The 18,110-nt window shown below is 47.7% G+C and overlaps 1 protein-coding gene across 3 annotated transcripts in view; it reads left to right on the top strand.

Annotated features, from left to right (window-relative positions):
* Positions 1 to 2,984: 2,984 nt before the first annotated feature.
* IL1RAP (interleukin 1 receptor accessory protein) overlaps positions 2,985 to 18,110 on the top strand; it is a 41,345-nt gene continuing 26,219 nt past the window's right edge. For all 3 annotated transcript variants that reach the window (XM_065748570.1, XM_065748568.1, XM_065748569.1), the window contains exons 1-2: positions 2,985 to 3,100; positions 16,557 to 16,621. In XM_065748570.1, coding sequence (XP_065604642.1) covers positions 16,558 to 16,621 — 64 coding nt within the window. In that variant the 5' untranslated portion in view covers positions 2,985 to 3,100; position 16,557. The remainder of the gene's footprint in view (positions 3,101 to 16,556; positions 16,622 to 18,110) is intronic.

Genomic DNA, 18,110 nt, shown 5'->3' with positions numbered 1-18,110 from the left:
TTCTGACCAACAGGGACATGGACAGAAGGAGCAACAGTCAGAAAACACAACCTGTTTTTAAGTTGGAGCATGGTCCTTTTCACTAAGGGGCTGCATGCTATTGTACCCGATGTGACAGAGAAATGGCTGCATGATCCAGGCTCCTCATGTGCTTCTAGCTTTAAATTGACTAACAGGAATAGCAGAATAGCAGCAAACCATGGGCAATTTTGGCCACTTGTCACTGAAGTTCGGCAGAATATTTTCCCTGCAGTTGCAGTGCCAGCAGTTTCAATGTCCTGGCTCAAAACAGCACATTCCTCTGCTATTTAAGTCCCCTGCTGTGGCTTCACCTAGTAATGTTACTCTTTGCTCCCTGATCCAAAATTGTAGCACAACGCTGCTTTACTTTTGTGCTCAAAAATGTTTTCTATTTACTGAATTGCTCTTCAAACTGTAGTATAATTCACTCCGGGGTGTAACTGTGTTGCATTTTAACCTGCACAGAAATAGCATGCGCAAACACAGAGAAAGGCTGAGAGAATAACAGCAATACAAAAATAATCCTTATGACAGCGCTGAGCCCAAGTGAGCAATATTACCCTCATTCCACAGTAGGAAATTGCTTTTTTTTTTTTTTTTTAAATCTATATGCAAAAAGAGTGAACCATTTCTTTTGAAAACACGGTAAGCAGGTGTGATTTGGGGCTTTGCTATCAAGTGTAGCCTTAGAATAATATATGGGAATTTGGATTTGAACTCATGATCTGTTCAAGGATATCTAATGTTGAATTCTAGCTTCCCGTCAACATCCAAGGAAATTGATGACATTGAGGTGAAAACCCTATTTTCACTGATGGAGCTATGCTAGGATTTTGGAGTGGTGTGAATTTCTTAGGGTGTATGCGTGAGTGACTGCTAACCTGCATTACTAGTATTGCAACAGTGTCTGGATCTTCTTAAATGAGAATAACAACACGTCCTATCCCAGATCTCTATCTGTGGATGGAATATATTGCACAGAAGAAGGTAGCATTATTATTATTATTATTTAATTCTTCAAGCAATCATTGGAGCAGCTGAGTTACTCCCACGGCTGCATTAAAAATCACGACTAAAATATGCAATCCTTTTGTGATTTCATCTTCTGTGAGAAAAGTGGACTGTCTTGTTTCAACAAAAGATCTTAGGCGCATATTTCTCTGGAAGTATGCTGGAAAAGGCAGCTCACAAAATGTGCCTGGCTATTCCAGTTTTTGCTAAATTCAGTAACGCAGCTGAGTGTATGGATACCTAAAGTAGCTGCAGAGAGGATAGCTTGGATCCTGGAGCTGTGCAGGTAGCATGGAGAAAAACAAGGACTGATCCACTAAAAGTGGGGTACATCAGTCTACATAGAGCACTGCTTTGTAATCTTGGGTTGGTTTTGGTTGAGAGATGGCTTAAGTAGAGCTGACTCTAAGCACATGCCAAGTAGGCAGTTTCTCATGTTCACCACTGGACAAGCAAGCCGCTTAGACAAGAAACATTCTGCCTAATCTTGCTGTGCCAGGGCCCTGAAAAGCAGAGGGTAGTAAGGTGGAGGAGGAAGAACTTCTCTTGCCTCACATTGCAGCTCGTTTACATACAGCCATTGATCCTCAAGGTGCGGAAAATTAGGGTGATGAGTGAGGTGGGCTGAGAACCAGTCCTTCTTTTCAGTCAGTGTGCCTGCAGTGATCCCCCTTTGGCCTCAAGGGGAACACAGTGACGTCCATGCCAGGCTGCAAAAAGTGGCCAAATCCTGCTCCCCAGCATGGGCTGCTGCAGGGAAGCTTCTGCAGATGGAATGAAATGTCTTCTGGATATTCTGGAGCCATGTCCTGGGGATAATGACGGAAGTCCTGAACTCTGTCCAACCTGAAAACAACGCTGTAGTCAACACTGCTGAAAAGTGCTGCAGCATTGTGAAGGGAAAGAAGTTTCCCCAGCACCAAAGGCTTCGTGTCCAGACATCCTGCTCTGCTGTCAGGCTGCCAAAAGGTGACAGAAGCATGAACACAGCCAGGTCACCCCCTGGCAGGATGGGAGAGTGTCCTGGCCAGACAGAGAGGAAGGAGAGCTCACCTCCCTGCCCAGTAAGGGCACTTCTGCACTACCACTGAAAGACATAACAATGAGCACACTCTGAAATACCTTCTGGAACAGAAAGCTGATGCTGCTTTAGTGGTTAACAATATATATTATCTATCCTGAAGACATCTTGTGAGAAATACTTGGATCCATGTTTTCCAGGCCAAGCACCTGACCCAGCATTGCCAGCTGCTCTGCTCTGCCTGGATGCAGTTTTGGGTACCACAGTGTAAGAAGGACACAAAACTATTAGTGTCCAAAGGAAGGCTATGAGTTTGGGGAAGGGGTCTGGAGGGAAAGATGTGTGAGGAGTGGTTGAGTTCCTGTGGTTTGTCACGGCACAGAGGAGTGCAGACTGAGGGGAGACCTCATGGCAGCCTGTAGCTGCTCACAGGGAGCCCTGCAGTTGTGTGACAGTGCCAACAACAGGGCTGGAGGGAATGGCATGGAGCTGAGTGAGGGGAGGGTTGTGGGGTGTTAGGGAAATGTGGACATGGAAGGGGCAGCACAGGGCAATGGACACAGCCCTGAACTGCCAAAGTTCAAACATTTGAACTCTCTTCTGCCCTGGTGAGGCCTCATCTGGTGTACTGTGTCCAGTTCTGGGCTCTCCATTACAAAAAAGACAGGAATCTCCTTGAAAGAGTCCAGTAGATGGCTGCAAAGATGATAAAGGGCCTGGAGCACCTCTTTTATGAAGAAAGGCTGAGGGACCTGGGTCTGTTCAGCCTGGAAAAAAAGAAGACTCAGAGGATCTGATCCACATCTGTAAATACCTAAGGTGCAGGAGGCAAAGGGACGAGGCTGGACTCTTCTTCGAGCAGCTCGGGCCAGGAGAGGGAGCCATGCCCCACGCGCGGCCGTGTCCCCCGCCTCCTCCCCCGGCAGCGGGACCCCGCGAGCGGCGAGAGGGACGGGGCGGGGCGGGGCCGTGCGGCCGTGGGCCGCCGAGGAGAAGGAGAACGAGCGGTGCGGGGGACGCGGCTGTGCGAGCCCTCCGCGTGGCCAGGTGAGGCGCGGAGCTCGCGTGGGGGGAACGCGCAGGAGGAGCAGCGGGAAGGGAAGGGTGGCCCGGTTCGGCCCGGTCGTGAACTTGCCCCATTCGCAGGGAAAGTTTGAGGAGGAGGCTGCGTTGGGCGTGAGGTCGCGGTCCGCCATCCGCGGCCAACCCTGCAGGGAAATACCGAAATATGAAAATAAGAAGGAAAAAAAAAAAAAAAGAGAAAAAAAGAAAATGGAAATATTTCAGCTTCGGTGGGGAAGATGCTGGGGAGCCCGAGGTGCCGCTTCGCTCGGAGCCGTCCCCGCGCGGGGAGAGCTGCGGGGTCCCGATGCCTCCCCGGGACACCGCGCTTCCCACGGGTGAGCGCGGCCGGAGTGGATGCTGCGGGAGCGCGGCGGTGCCCCTGTGGATGCTGCTGCTGCTGCGGCCGCTGCCCGGAGCGCGGAGCGGTGCTGAAGTGGTCGCCTTTGGACCGGGGACTTTTGGGCATTCCGAGCGCTGCAGGCGCTGATGGATTCAACTTTATTTTTCGTCTGCGTTTCGAATGGGTGAGCTTGATGCTAGAACGCGAGGGGGGAGAGGAAAGGGGACAGATTGAAGCCGTAGCGGGGGAAATAAAGTGGAAGAGACGCGTCCAGGAGAGCGGTGTGAGTGCCGGCAGCACGTGTGCTTGCGGTCAGCTGTGCCCTGAGCGAGGCCGTGGAAACGGCTCAGAGAGGATCCATCAGTGCTCCAGCCCTGTGCTGTGTGAGTGCTGCGTCCCTCGGTACACTGCTGGGCTTATTGCTTGGGCTGTGTGCAGCGCTCAGCACCACGGGATCCTGAGCACAGGGCTTTGCACCGAAAACCAGATAATAAATGCATGCTCACAGGCATCGTTCTGTCTCGTTCTCTGCTTTGTGAATAGCTGGTTATAATGCACAGACCAAAGAAAAAGCCCTGCTTTCTTTTGTGGATCTTCTTTTCTTATTAAGTGCATTTAGTTTTGTTGTCATAGGAAAGGCTTTTTATTTCTGGATTTGAGAGATTGCAGCAAGCTCCTTTTTATTATTATTATTCTATTTTTTAATATTCGCTCTATCATTTGAAAGTACTGTTTTCCTGACAGTCCATCTTTTAGCTGTGTCCTCTCTTGGATAAGCAGAACTGTCACTGAACTTACAATTCCATACACAGAGATCAGAGTATTATTTATTAACCATGCTGTGGAGAGTCCATATCTCACAACGTAGAAGGCCATTTATAATAGGTTGCTTTTGGCAGCTCCAGAAGATTTACATGCTGAATTGTGTTCCATGCAGGAGATGCTTCTCCTGTTTGCTTGGGGAGGGCATCACTGCAGCCCAAAGACTTTGGTGCTGGGACTTGCTCTGATTTCTGCTCCCACTGTCTGGTGAGGAGGGAGGGGGAGCTCAGGGGTGAGCCTTGGAACCCAGATGTTCCACACATCTGAAAGCAAATGTGGAGTTGTTCCTGTTGCTCACATCTCCTTCTCTATAAGAGCCTTCACTCTGTTTCTGAAAGGTTAAAGGTGCAGGATAATGTCACGTTTGGAGAATGGGGTTGTGAGTACTTGGGGTGGTGGAAACGTGATGTGTGAAGGTGGAAGCTGCTGTGTGGAGATGGAGCACGTTGAGCTGCTGACGCAGTGCCACTGTGCAAGCAGAGAGCAGGTGTTCATGCATGCAGCCCTGTGAATTTCTTTGCATGTTGCTGGATGTAGCTCAGATTCCAAGTGTCTGTATCTCGTGTGGGAAGTGCTTACTCAGGTCTGTCCATGCCTAATCCCTCCAAGAGTCTGTGCAGGAAAGCTTGTGTCTGAATGCCTCTGGGCTCCCTTCTTGCAGATTTCAGTGCAGGTGCTCTGCATGTGAGTGTGCAGCGAGGATGAGCCCTAAGTAGGGCTGGGCTGGAGCAGTGCCCTGGGTGAAGTCACCCTGCCCTGGAGTGCCTGAAGGAATATGGAGTTAAGTAAGGCTTAGGAATTGGATGGAGCCTGGCAGCATGGAGGTATAGAGAATGCCTTTGTGGTGCTGTAGTATTATGCTCTGAAATCTTTTGTATAGGAAGGAGGAGGCAGAGGGAGCATGTCCCTGCTCTGTGCCTTCTAGGCCAGATGTCAGCAACAGGGATGAAGCATTTTGCTCCTTCAGAACAAGAGACAAGGATTATTTTTCTTTATTCTTTCCTCTTGCTTATTATGTTTGGATTTTGTGTTGGCTATTTTGGCAGGCACTCACCTCATATGTCTTTTCCCATCTGTTTTGGGTTCCCCACTGTTGTTGAATGTCCTCCCTGTGCAGCAGGACTCTGACTTGATAAAACTTGAGACAGAGATGGCTGCTGCAGCTGGCAGCATGGCCGAGGGGTGCCCAGCTTGGTTCTCTTGCATCAGCAAGGTAGGCAGAAGATTTTAGCCAGCATGTGAGTGTATTCAGACTGCTCACAGCATTCTTGCTGTTTGTCCGATCTTTCTTTTCATCATACAGCAACAGGGAATGCTTTGGGAATAAAAATAGAGGTATAGAAAAGCCAGTGTAAGCTGAAATCTGTGAGCAGTGCTGTGATATCTGGGAGCTGAAACACTTTTTGCAGCAGAGCTCGCAGTTCAGACATTGCTCCCTTCCTCACACCACAGCCCATGGATGGTCTGTGTGCCCAGGAGCAGCACTCTGTACCCAGTGGGTGAGTTCTGGTGCTCCTCCAGCTGCAGGGCAGGAGGGAAGCAGAGCTTAGAGCTGTTTTCTACGCTCGAGCTGATCTTGCTCAACCCCTGTGTGCTGGGGTTTTCCCTCTTTCTGCAGTTTGTGATACTGTGCTGTGCCGTCAGCAGAATGGTGGCTGAGATTGGGTCACCACAAAGCTTGAACAGAACAGCTTCTTGCTTGGGGAGGTATTTCAGGATTTCTCCTCCTCTCCCCTCCTCTTCCAATGCATCTGCAAAGCAGAAGTACTCATCTCATGTTTCTCAGTCATCTTTTTGGGACGTGAATGTACAAGTATACATATTTCATAGAAATACATACACAGAAACAGAATATCCCAAGTTGGAAGGGACCCGTAAGGATTACTGAGGAGTCCAACTTGTTATAGGATTCCTTAAAAATAGTTGCTGGTAAAACAAGATATCTACTATGACCAGAGAATCACATCTGTCAGACCTTTGTTAATTCAGCAGCTCTCGATTTCATCAAATAGGGGCTATCTCTCCAGGAATTCCTCTTGACAAAGGGTTTCCCTGGAGCCTGCAAGATTATCCAATTACAGTTTTAAGAAAATTGCAGCATGGATAGCTGGCTAAAGATAGAAGTCTGAGAGAGTGTGAGAGAAAGAGAGGGATGTGTGAGAGAGCCCGAGCTTCACTTTCTTCTCATATCAGAAAAGTGGGAAAAATTATGCCTGTCCTTAACGTCTGATGTGGAAATGTGTATGAAGCAAAGGTGTGCGATAGAATTCCTCCATGGGGAAAAAATGGTACCCATCTGTATTCATCAGCACTTGCTGAACGCTTATGGAGACCAACCAGTGGGTGACAGCACGGTGAGTGTTGGACTCCACGGGCAACATTTTCCTAGCAACGACGCTGACATAGCAGCTGGGAAACAGTGGGTCACCTCCACTGGTGCACATTTTTACTTTTGTGCCAGGCTGGCTCTTGTTCACAGCGGGCTAAAATGCACAGCTCATGGTGGGAGCTGTGTTTTGTAGCTGAGAGGGGTGCTCTGTGAAACAGTGTTACTGCGTTCTTTAGTAGTTTCCGTTGAAATAAATGGGTGCATTACTTTCGGAGCAGCGTTTGCACTTCTCAGCCTCCATGCTTATATGAAAAACAGTGCGACCGTGCACTTGCACAAGAACTTCAGAAGTCTGTTCAGCTTGAGTAAGCAGAGGTGTTCCCAGAATTAGAAGAGGACTTACGGAGTTGCAATACGGGTGTATGACTAGGAAAGCTGCTGTGTGGTTTGGATGGTTTTCCTTTGTTTTTCTTTCCTCCCAGTTTTGCTTAATCCCTTGCGTGACTGGCACACAAGTGTCATGGAACATCTCACCTCTCTTAGGCCTGATCCTGTCTGCTCCTGTGGTATATTCAGGTATTCAGGGAATGATTCTCATCTGTTCAGACAACTTTTGAGTAGAGCTTGCAAAGCTATGACCTAAATGTTTATCCTTAGTGCTGACAGGATGCAGTGGAGCTGTTTAGCTATGTATTTGTAGCAGTTAAGTTGCTTGCTGAGAAAGACATGATGCTTTTTGCTTGGAAGGAGTCTTTACTTTTTTTCTTTTCTTCTTTTTTCCCCCCTTATTCTGTCTGTTATTTGTGGTTGCAATTGCCTTTCTTTCTCATTTTACCTTTTGTCCTACTTGTAAATAATGAGCTATTTACAGTTAATCTGAGTGCAAGGGGATGAGACTTCTGCAGAGTGAAAAAGCTCCCATCTGTTTGATCTGCAGTAGCATTTTGGGGTTTGCCTTCCATTCGGAAAGAAGCCAGAACTTATCTCACTCAATTAAAAAAAAAAATCCTTGCAATATTTAAACTGGATTTTTTAATCATTTAAAAACAAACAGAAATGGAAATAGCTTTTCGAATGACGTTTTGCCATGTTCTTGTCACAGTGTTTGATAAACCTGAACAGCTCTGTTGTGTTCCTATGAAATGAGGAACCAAATTCTGTGGGAAAAGGTGGGGCTTTATTCTGTAAAGGCAACTGTTTTCCATGGTGGAATATTGCATTTCTGTGTTTCCTGCTGTGGGGCTCCCACCTGAAGATGAGTACTTCAAAGGTAACTGCTGCTTAACTACTTATTATTTAAGACAGACACAAGCTCAAGTTTTATGTGGTGGGTGTGTGGTACATCTATCCCCATCAGCTCCAGTGGCTTCTGAGCTTGGGGAGTTAATCTGTTCTTTGCTCTGAAGTCATCTTTCATCTCAGCATCTCTAAGCTTTTTAGGGACATTAAGATGCACAGCTGTGGCACAGGCTGAGGAGAGACTGTTATAAATGTGGCTGGGGAAACGGAGGCACGGATTTCAGGAGCCTCTGCTGGTGTGTTTGGTTCAGGGGACAGCCATTTGTATGCTGCCATGCCTGATTATCGGGGAGGCTCTGCAATTTTTCACACACTTCAGCTGGTGATGGATGCCTCTGTAGGTTTCGTGTAGATTAACCAGAAACTCTTACTGGTGTGCTAAACTAATAGACTGCTTAAAACACTTCAGCCGTGAAGACAAAGAGGAGCACAGCAAATGGCAGTGGCAGGAGCACCAAATTCTGGTTACATATATTTTTTTCCCTGCAGCAAGCTCTGTTACAAAAAGCAAACCTCACCAGATACCAGAAGAAAAATAACCATACCTCCATCTCAGCACAGTAACATCCAGGGCCCCTCTTACACAAACCTATCAGTAACTTGTCGATTCAAACTCTGGAAATCTGTAGAAAATATTTATTTTGAAAGAGAGAGCTGTAAAATCCTCTCTAATGCAAATAATTTTGTCAGTTGTGTTGAGAAATATCTGTTCCTTCTTCTCCTCTGAGCACAACCACCTCCCAGCCCTTATTTACAAGGAGGATCTGGATAACGGGAGGGTGAGCCTCCCTGGCACTTAGGACCCATTGAATGGCACAGGTTGTAGCTACATTTGGAGTTGTTTTCCCTTTTATAAAAAGGAAAAAGCTTTTCTTTCCTTGCCTACCAGGTGCACAGGAAGGTGGTGGAGTCACCATCCCTGGAGATGTTCAGGAGCTGTGGAGATGTGGCACTGAGGGACGTGGTTAGTGGGCATGGTGTGATGGGTTGGACTCGTTGATCTTAGTGGTCTTTTCCTCAGTGATTCTATAGCTATGATTTTATGACTGTCTTGTCAACAAGTATCAAAGAGTGAGAGGGAAACCCAGCTTTCTGCAGGCACTCAGTGATCACCTCGCAGAGATGAACCAGTCCAGGGCTGGGGTCAGTGAACACACTGGAAACTTCTCAGGTACTTGGTCCTTCGCAGCTGAGTACTACCGTGTAGCGGTACTTCCTCTTGTCGCTGCTCCTTGTAGCCTTTACAAATGTCAGCAGTGCATATATTGCCTTTTGTTTGTCACGCAGCTGGAGAGTGAATTCACTGCCCACTCTCCACAAATAATTAATACTGATGACAGTGGCAGCTTCCTGCTGCCTGCAGGTCCCTTGCAGCCCTCTGTGGGTGCTGCAGGTCACAGAGCACACCTCAGAGAAGGCTCCTGGATGTGAAAATGCAGGATGCTGTTGTTTGAAGGTTAAACAGAGAACTGTGTCCAAAGTATCAGTTCAGACAGAGCCCGAGCAAGACCCCTGCAGAGGAGCAAGCTCATGGTTGTAGAAAGTGGAGTTAGAGGCCTAGGTGGCGAATGTGACACATGGGAGATGGGGGGGGAGGGTGGTTATCCAGTTCTGTTTCTCTTCTGCTCCTTTGTTTCTGTCTGCATGAGGTTTGTCTCATCCCTTCGCAGAACATAGCAATGCAAGAATGCAGAAGCAAGCTGTGCTGCTCATTGCCAGGAGGACAAGTGGGTGGTGGGAAGGAGGCCTGAGGGGGGCTGGAAGGGCTGCATGTGGGGTGCTGCCATGTTTCCAGTTCCTTTGCTGTTCATTTTTCTGTTGCTTTAAGGTCTGCTGCAGAGTGATGTGTCAAGCACACTCTAAAACAGCCTGTATGATCTGGAGAGGGAATTAAGCATCTTCATCTATTCTTGTTTGTGTTATTTTTTTTCATTTTTTTTTCCCCTCGTAAGGCCAAATGTGATTAAATTAACCTGATTAATAGAAATGCCAGGTGTGGAAACACTGTGTGGCCTCAATTTGTAGAAGAAAAGCTCAGCTGGCTTGCTTTTACCCTTGAACATCTCTCTCATGCCAAGATAACTGGGGTCACCTGAGGAAAGGCTTTCTCAATGGTGTAGGTAGAGATCAGATCTTCATTTTCTGGCAGCAGCATGGGTAAGCCTGTCTGCAGCAGTGGAGGCGTTGCAAACTGCAAGGAGGTTTTACAGTGATTACCCAAAAAAAAAAAAGGAGCACTTGGGAAAGGAAGCCAGGTGTTGTGATCCTGTGCTGTAGGGCACTTGGGGTCTTTGGTTGCTGTGTGGCAATGAGATGCAAAGGATGCTGGAGCAGAGCAGCCATCCCAGAGTAAGGAGTGATATAGAGGAATGAGACAAAGTGGAAGCTGATAATGTGTTTGGCAGTAAGTCCTTGAACTTAGGGAGTGAGCGTTTTTTGATACTGAGTGTTTGATGCAGTAAGTGCTCAGCAGAGGCTGTTGTGGTGGAAGGGCTGCATGGAGGTGCTTGCTGTTCTTAGAATGCAGCCCTCCTGGGAGAGCTGCTTTGAGTCTAGGAGTGCTAGGCTGCTCCTGTGGGCGGCAGTCAGCCCAGATGCTGAACCCTCCCAGGTCTGAGTTGTGCTCTGGGTTTTGGGCTGGATGAACTTGGGATCATTGTTGTGATGTGCTACTGTATCTGTGCGGAGAGAGGGATATCCTCTTAGGGAAGGCAGTGAAGCTGCCTACTCTAAAAGCCGTTAGAAAAGTGAAAGGGAAGAATTTATAAATTCAATGTTCATTCTCAGATGTCTCTAGCTCCTATTTAAGAGCTCATCAGGGCTCTTCCAGTGAGGGATGAACCTTGCTCTGGATTCCTTCAGCTCTCTCAGGTCTGTTAGCCATGTTGGTTAAAGTTTTCTGTTTTTATTCTATATGAAGACTTATTTGTTGGTTTATTTTCTTCTGGGGCAGTCCAAGGGTATTTCACAGCACTCTTTTTTTCACTGTAACACCGCCATCCAAAATAGAAGCATTGTGTCTGACTTTATGGAAGGTCTTAGCTCTCTTTGAAGCTCTGTTGGAAGCTTTTCATTCTCTGTCTTTTCAGACTTAAAAAATAGAATATCTTGGCTGGATACCTTTTGCCTGAGCGCAGAAGTGCTCTTGTAGGCTGGTGTTTGAACTGTTCCGTGGCCTGCCTGCATGCATTAGTAATGCATGCTGTTTGATTTCATAGCCACAGCTCTGCGTGTCCACTTTTTGCATCCTGCACGGATCTGTGGGTGACAGTCACAGCTGTTTGCCTTGTTCAGGTGCACATGTATTTCAGGGAGGTGACGGGTTTTTGAGCTGGTTTATTTTAAATGTATGAGGTGCAATGTGCTCTGCCTCCTAAGCAGCTGCTGGAGTCTGATGGGCAGCAGCCTGGGCTCCAGCAGAGCAGCATGCAGAATCTGCAGCATTTCTGCTTTGCTGAGCCCTGAGAGGACTCTGTGAGGACTAAAAAGAGGGCTTGCTACCGTTCCTCAGATGCCTTTAAACCCTCTCCACTCCTCTCCACTTGTATAGGTTACTTTTTTTTCCCCCTTTTTTTCTCTTAAGGGAGGAGAAATAGCCACTTCCTCTGAATTGTGCCTATTGACTTTGATTCTCTTGAGTAAGAAGGGCTCTGGGAAATGGCAGCTACATGTCAATAAGAGATCATGGGTTCTCTGGTTGTTCTCTATCCCTATCTCCCTCTGTGACCCTTAGAGCTATGCACCTCTGTTTTCCATTTCATCTCTGAGCAGCTGTGTTTATCATCAGTAACAGCAGAAGAAAAAGATGTTTCCTGAGGCTATTACATCTTTCTTCAAGGGTTATCCTTAAGAGCAGGGTGAAACCCTGAGAGGATTGTGTCTCCTCAAACAGAAGGGCTTTAGGATGATGTGCAGGAGAAAACAAAACCCTTCCTTCCCCTTGGATGCCTCTCAGTTAGCTTTGGGTAGGAAGATCCAGCTTAGAATCACAGAACTGGATAGTCTTACAGGTTGGAAAAGACCTTGTAAGAGCATACATTCCAACCAGCACCATGTCCCATAGCACTATGTCTCCACAGATCTTGAATGCTTCCCTGGGCAGCCTGTGCCAATGCCTCACTGCTCTTTCTAGGAAGAAATTTTTCCTAGCATCTCTAATAGCTTTCCACTGGGTTGGCTGCCCCACATTGCAGCCTCACAAGGTTACTGGGAAAAAAGCACATGAGGCTGCTCTGAGTAACAACACAGCATAGTTTATGTGGGGATGGCTGTAGAGTATAGAATCCTAGGTGGGGTGTGGGCAATGGATGCCTGACAGCTGGTCATCACCTTGATGTAATGTTCCCAGCTGGTCCTAGGAGCTGGCTGAGGTTCAGTTGCATTGCTTGAGAGGGGTTTCCCAAGGATTGACAGATCCACAGCAAGACAGGAGTGCAGCAGGAGTGATGCTGCTCGGTGCCCCAGGAGGAGCAGTGGGAACTATGCGAGTCTCAGCTAAGTGGCATTGAGATTTATGCTACAGTAATTCCCCCTATTGTCTGACTTGGTCCTGCATGGACTGAAAAGCACGAGCATTTCCTGGAAGGCTGAAGGGCCTTTTCCCACTTAGTGGTTGTGTTTTTTTTTTTTGTTTTTTTTTTTTACCCTGTCATTGCTTTTCTCTGGCTGCCCTTTGACTGCCTTTGGGATTCTTTAAATGTGTTTTGACTATGCATTTATCTTCTGCATAAGAAAACCCAGTAAGTGCATCAAGCCACCTTTTCCAGCACAGTGTGGAGATGCAGGCACCAAGAAAACATGGTGCCACGGAGCAGAGGAGCTGTGCCTCACTCCTGCATGCTACTGGGTTTTGCAGCAAATCACTCTCAACCTGCCTGCAAGCAGAGCTCTTGCAGTGCATGCTTTAAAGTCCTGGTAGCATCTGACCAAAAGATTTCCTGTCTCAGGCACGTGTTGTTAGAAGCAAAGTGACTCCAAAGTCAGTGTCAACCAATGTCTCCCCTTGTCAGCATCCCTTTTCTTAGAGCTACCCCTGTGCTCTTGAATCCATCTGACTTAGAGGGCCTTAATGAAAAATTTCCTACAGTAATTAATGTATAACCATTTTCAAATAGTGGGAGCAGTCTTTGTTTTCCTCTTCCCACAACTGCTTTATTTTAGATGCCCTTTCAGCCAGAGCACTTAGTGACCGTGTTTTGAAGGGTGCCTTTGTTCTGCGCACAGTAATGTGACTCTGGTGAGCAGCAGAGAACCTGTCAGAGCTCTCCAGGTGCCCGTGGCTGAAGGGACAAAGGCAATTTCTTGTAAATTGTGACACTGTTCTGAAGGATTAGTATGGTTGTCTTTGAGAATAAGTGTACAGTGACTGCTTTGAGGGAAGTTCTCTTCATTAATTATTTGATACTGATCTTGATATTTGCAATTGCTTGGGAAGCACTGAGGTTTTGCTGAGTCTGTACTGCTAAGGGCAACAAGAATAGTATTTGAACAAAGATGACTTATATGGAAATATGCATGTTTTTTGCATCATCAGGCCCATTCCTAGCCAGTATCAAATGAAAACCTAAAGCTTCCCACCACCTCAGCCTTTGGGAGCAGGAGACCCTGCCATGCCCGTGTTCCCTGGTAAATGCTTGGTCAAAGTTGGAGGAAGAAAGTGCTCAGAAACAAACAAACCAAAAAAACCCCAACAAACTCTAATTCAAAACAAAATGAAAGCATCAAGTAAGTTCATTGAGAACTCTATTAATGGCAGTGATGAACTGTTTTCCTCTACTGCTCTATGAATTATTATTAAAATGTTAATTTATGGAGGGATTAAGAACACTTCACAGTGTATTGGTCTCCTGAGAAGCTCTCGGATTGCTGGCGTTGTATCTGAGCTCTCCAGCTTTCTCCTGGCAGCTCTGATTACCTGCTGTCTGCCTGGGTGTGATCTCCTAGCTGTATGCTCCTCTGCTCACTGATTTACTCCTAGCTCTGTCTGGCATTCACTTTGTATGTGGTTTTTTTGCCTGCTAGGGGTAAGGTCTTGTGGATGTGGCTGGGGGATAGGTGTGGATAGGTGGATGTGGCTGGGGGAGCCCTTTCTGTGCAGGCTGAGGTTTGCACTCCCCAACCTCTGATTCCTCCGATTGCAGCCAGAGATGCGGGTGTTGCAACAAGTTCAGCGGGCAGCGGTTGTGTCATGTACTGGCAGAACTACAACATGCTCTCTGGTGTCATGAAACAAAGAAGCAGGTTGCTGGAAAAGGCTGAGAAAATTCTTCTCTTCCTGGTAAGAGCGGGTGAGTTATCGTGCTGTGGCATTGTGTTCCAGCATTACAAAACCCACCTCCATCTGCAGCGGAATGGGTGCAATGTTCTTTTTCCTGGTGTCACTGGAGGAGTCACATCCTTCTGAGAAATGCGACCAGATGACTGGAAACGTGTTTTTGGGGCAAATAGCAGATTTTTGGGCTGTCTAAATCACAGCATCACAGTGTAGGCAGCATTGAGGGGATGCTTCTGCTGCCCTTCCCACCCTTCGGAGCTGTCAGAGCAGTCAAGGAGTCCCTTCCAGTAATAGGGGGATCACTGTGATCTGGCAAGCTCTCAGTGTCTCCTCACTGATAAGATCTACTCTGAAGAGGCTGGAATGAACAAAAGTAAATCCTGCTGTTTATGGCTGGATAGAACAAGAACCAAGAATTGCTCTCACAATGTGGAGATCTTAGATACATTGATTGTGGGAATGAAGCCCCAGTGGTTCTGATACTACTTACTCTTTGGAGCAGTTAACAGAGGTAAATATTAGCTCACTGCAGAGCTTAGGTATCACTGAGTGGAATTGAGTTTATTTTGGCCTCAGGCCATGGGAATGGCCTTGCTGTAAATGAGTGGAACTGCAAAGTCAATAGCTGTTCCTGCTTGTGTCAGGGCTGAGTTCAGACATATTTGTGCAAAACACAGGAGGGAAAAAGTGGAAAAAAGGGTGAGCTAGAACACACTGTTCATTGATCTAATGGCAAATGGAGAGTGGACCATGAGAAATCCGTTAAGGAAATGACCCCCTCCCAAGTCTGTGCTCCCTCTGTTCCAGCATCTGAATTCCCAAAATTACTGAACTCCCACCAAGGTGCAGCATGCTGGTTCTCTCTCCGCAGTCTGATGATGGAGAAATGTTTTACCTTTTCTAGAGACCTCCCAAGGGTAGATGACCTTAATCTTAGTTCCTTCCTATGTGTTGGTGGTTGTAGGTGGCAGCAGGGAAGGCCACTTGAGTTTGGGTGAAGGAGAGAGGATGACCAGCTCCCAGCCACCCCTGCTGCTTGTGGGGTTCTAGCACAGCCCCCTGTGTGGGGAAGAGCAGGTTTGCTCCAGATTCTCTTTGTCTTTTAGAGATGAACCCAACCCAGGGAAAACACTGTAGAAATGCTTTTCAAATTCACTGGAAGGGAAGGATTAAATAACTGCTGCTGGGCTTTGAGTGGCTTACATTTGTTAGTATGGGCAGTCTGTGCATCTTATCTGCTCTCTGCCTGTGCTTGAGTTCCTTCTCCGTAATGCACGCATTACACAGAGGCTTAAGATGAACATGTTTAAGAGTGGTTCACCTCCTCACCTTGCAGCACATGGATGCAGCAGGTTCCCTGTCACCCCGGGAGCATGATCCTGTCACTGGCATAGTGCTCGTTACTGCTCTGCCTGGCTGAGCTTAGCTGTTTCAGGTTCATCCTTTTAACCATCTATTCTCCTTTTGTGATCCAACAGTACCTTTGCTCCATCAATGAGAGCATCTAATAAATGTCAGCTTTCATGAGTAGCAGCTGAAGTTGCGTCCTGGAAAACCTAGAAACATGGGGAAGCTTTAATCTAATGAGTGAACGGCTCTGAGAGCCAAATGCTAAATTCCAGAGCACGTGGCAAGTGGAACTGGCAATGTACATTTATCTCAAATTACAGGGATCTGTACTCTGCAGCAGGAGCTGAGAAGCTGGGGGTTTTCTGCCTGCCTGTGGGTGCTGCACTGAAAGCACAAATGCTGGTTTGGGTCACTGCTGAAGCACGTATTGAATCTGGGACTTGTTGCTTGTGCTCAGGAAGCATTGGATGGGATATGGATCAACCTCATCGTGGGGGCTCTGCAGGGCTTGGGTCACGCAGCTGGCTGCTCCCTGGGCAGCAGTGCATGGACTGCAGGCTCGTACAGTGTAGGCGTTGGCTGCACAGAGCTGTGTTTGGCACAAATGTGCTTCAGCACTTCCTGCACTTTTTCTGAACAGTGAGCATGTGCACTGGCAGAATGAGGTCTCGGCATAGGACCTCTGTTTCTGGAGTCAAAGCTTAGGATTTGTACCCTGCTGTATGTGACAGGCAAGCAGCAAGTTTACTGCTCGTGTTCAGTTCCAGTGACTTGAGTCAGGGAGCTCAGAGTCCTCTTCCGAGCTGTCACCTCTTGGGCTGCCTGCAGGCAGGACAACACTGCTGCGAATTTCTTAATGAAAGACAGAAAAACAAACAAAAAAGTACAGGAACTAAAGGATCTATGAGTGGGCGGAGGAATAAACACACATGCTCAGATTTTTTTTTTGTTTTGTTTTGTTTTTTTAAATGCCTGTGGAGTTGAAATGTTGTGAAATAACCAGAGCCCTTGGTGTGCTTTGCAGGATGAAGATGGTCGGTGCCGTGCTGCTGGTGATGCTGTGTGCGGTGCCCCTGGGCAGCAGCTCTGGTAAGTGCTTGTGATGCTTGTTTGCAGGGCTGAGGGCGGTGGAGGAAAGCTGGCTGCAGCACCTCTGGCGTGCTCGCGTGGTTCCTGGGTGAAATGGCTGTGTGTGGAGAGCCTTGGCAAAGTGCACATGCACGTGGGTTGTCTGCAGGGGTTGTGTAATGCTCACACGCAGTGGCTGTGAACGCAGCGTGAGTACGTAAGCAGTCAGCCCAGCCTCTGAGTAACAGTGCTTTTGCAAATCTGAGCCCTCTGCTTGGTCAGCATTGTCATTCCCAGTGTGGAAGGGGAAAAAAAACAGGCATGTGGCAGTACCTTGTCACCGAGTTACAGGCAGGTCCTGGGTTTAAACCCAAAATTCGCCGTTCATTTGTGGCTCTGGAAGGGGCTTGAAGTTCTGGCTCTCAGCTTCTGACTCATGTCTCAGCAACGTGAGGGGAGAGGGGAACTTCTTGGGTAAGAGGAGCTCTTGCAGCCATCTCACTGAGTCACTTTCCTGACAGGAAATATGCTGTCATGCTCGCGGCTCCCCTGGCACGCAGTCAGCTGGGTGCTGGTGAAGAGGCAGATTGTGTGTGCCTCGGCTCCGGGCTTCCTCCTCGGGGGAGGAAGGAGACAGCACGATCTGCAGAAGGCAAGGGGGAGGGAGGGGAGAAAGAACAAGCCATGGCTTTGAGGGAACAAGGTTTGGAAAGAGCCCTGGGGTTTGAGCAGGTCTCCTGGGAGTGCTTGTCCCTCTGCAGCGCTGGCAAAGGAGCAGTTAAAGCATCCTGAGCTGATGAAGTTGTTGGACGATTATAATCTTGTACCTTCCTGAATGATTGTAGGTGAATTCACAGTAGGTACTGTGGTGCAGAGGCTGAAGGCTTTTGTCTGGCTTGCCCTAAGGCTGCTCACCTGGTTCAGCTCTGTTATCATTCGGGTTAGAGCCCTTGAAGAGTGCTACAAGGATGTAAGCATCAAGGTGTGATGCATGAGACATGTCCAGTTAAAGCACTTAGTGTGTGTGTTTAATTTTCTAGATGTCTGTGGATGGTGCAGGCTTTGCTTTTTGCTTTACACGTGCTGTAAACTACTTTGGGCTGTCAAAACGTGCACTGTTTCTGCTGCTGCGCTTGCAGGGCTGTTTGTTTGGATGGAGGGCTTCTCTCTCTTACACTGTGTGGTTTGAGGCTGAAGTCCATTTCACCCCTGCAAAGCCACAAATAGTTGGTGGGAGGCTGGTTGTGCTCTGATAGTGGTACAGAATTTGGTCTGTCTATTCTTGGGGCCAGGATAGTAGAACTTCAGGAGGGAACATGAACTGCTCTCCAAGCACCACACAGCTCCAGATGGAGTGCTTGTACCACAGCACCGGCTCCTGGGATATTTAAGGTGCGTTTGACTGAAGCTTTTCAGGTACCTTGGTGCCCATCTTCAGGATGTTGTAGTGGATAGGAGCTGTCTCTATATGTAAGGGTATCAGCTGTGCCTTGGCACTTCTACAGGCTCA

The sequence above is a fragment of the Cyrtonyx montezumae genome, unplaced genomic scaffold (assembly GCF_038088225.1).
Source record: "Cyrtonyx montezumae isolate F1298 unplaced genomic scaffold, pur_monq_1.0 scaffold_5, whole genome shotgun sequence".
Classification (NCBI taxonomy): Eukaryota; Metazoa; Chordata; class Aves; order Galliformes; family Odontophoridae; genus Cyrtonyx; species Cyrtonyx montezumae.
This window is presented reverse-complemented; position numbering and strand designations above follow the sequence as displayed.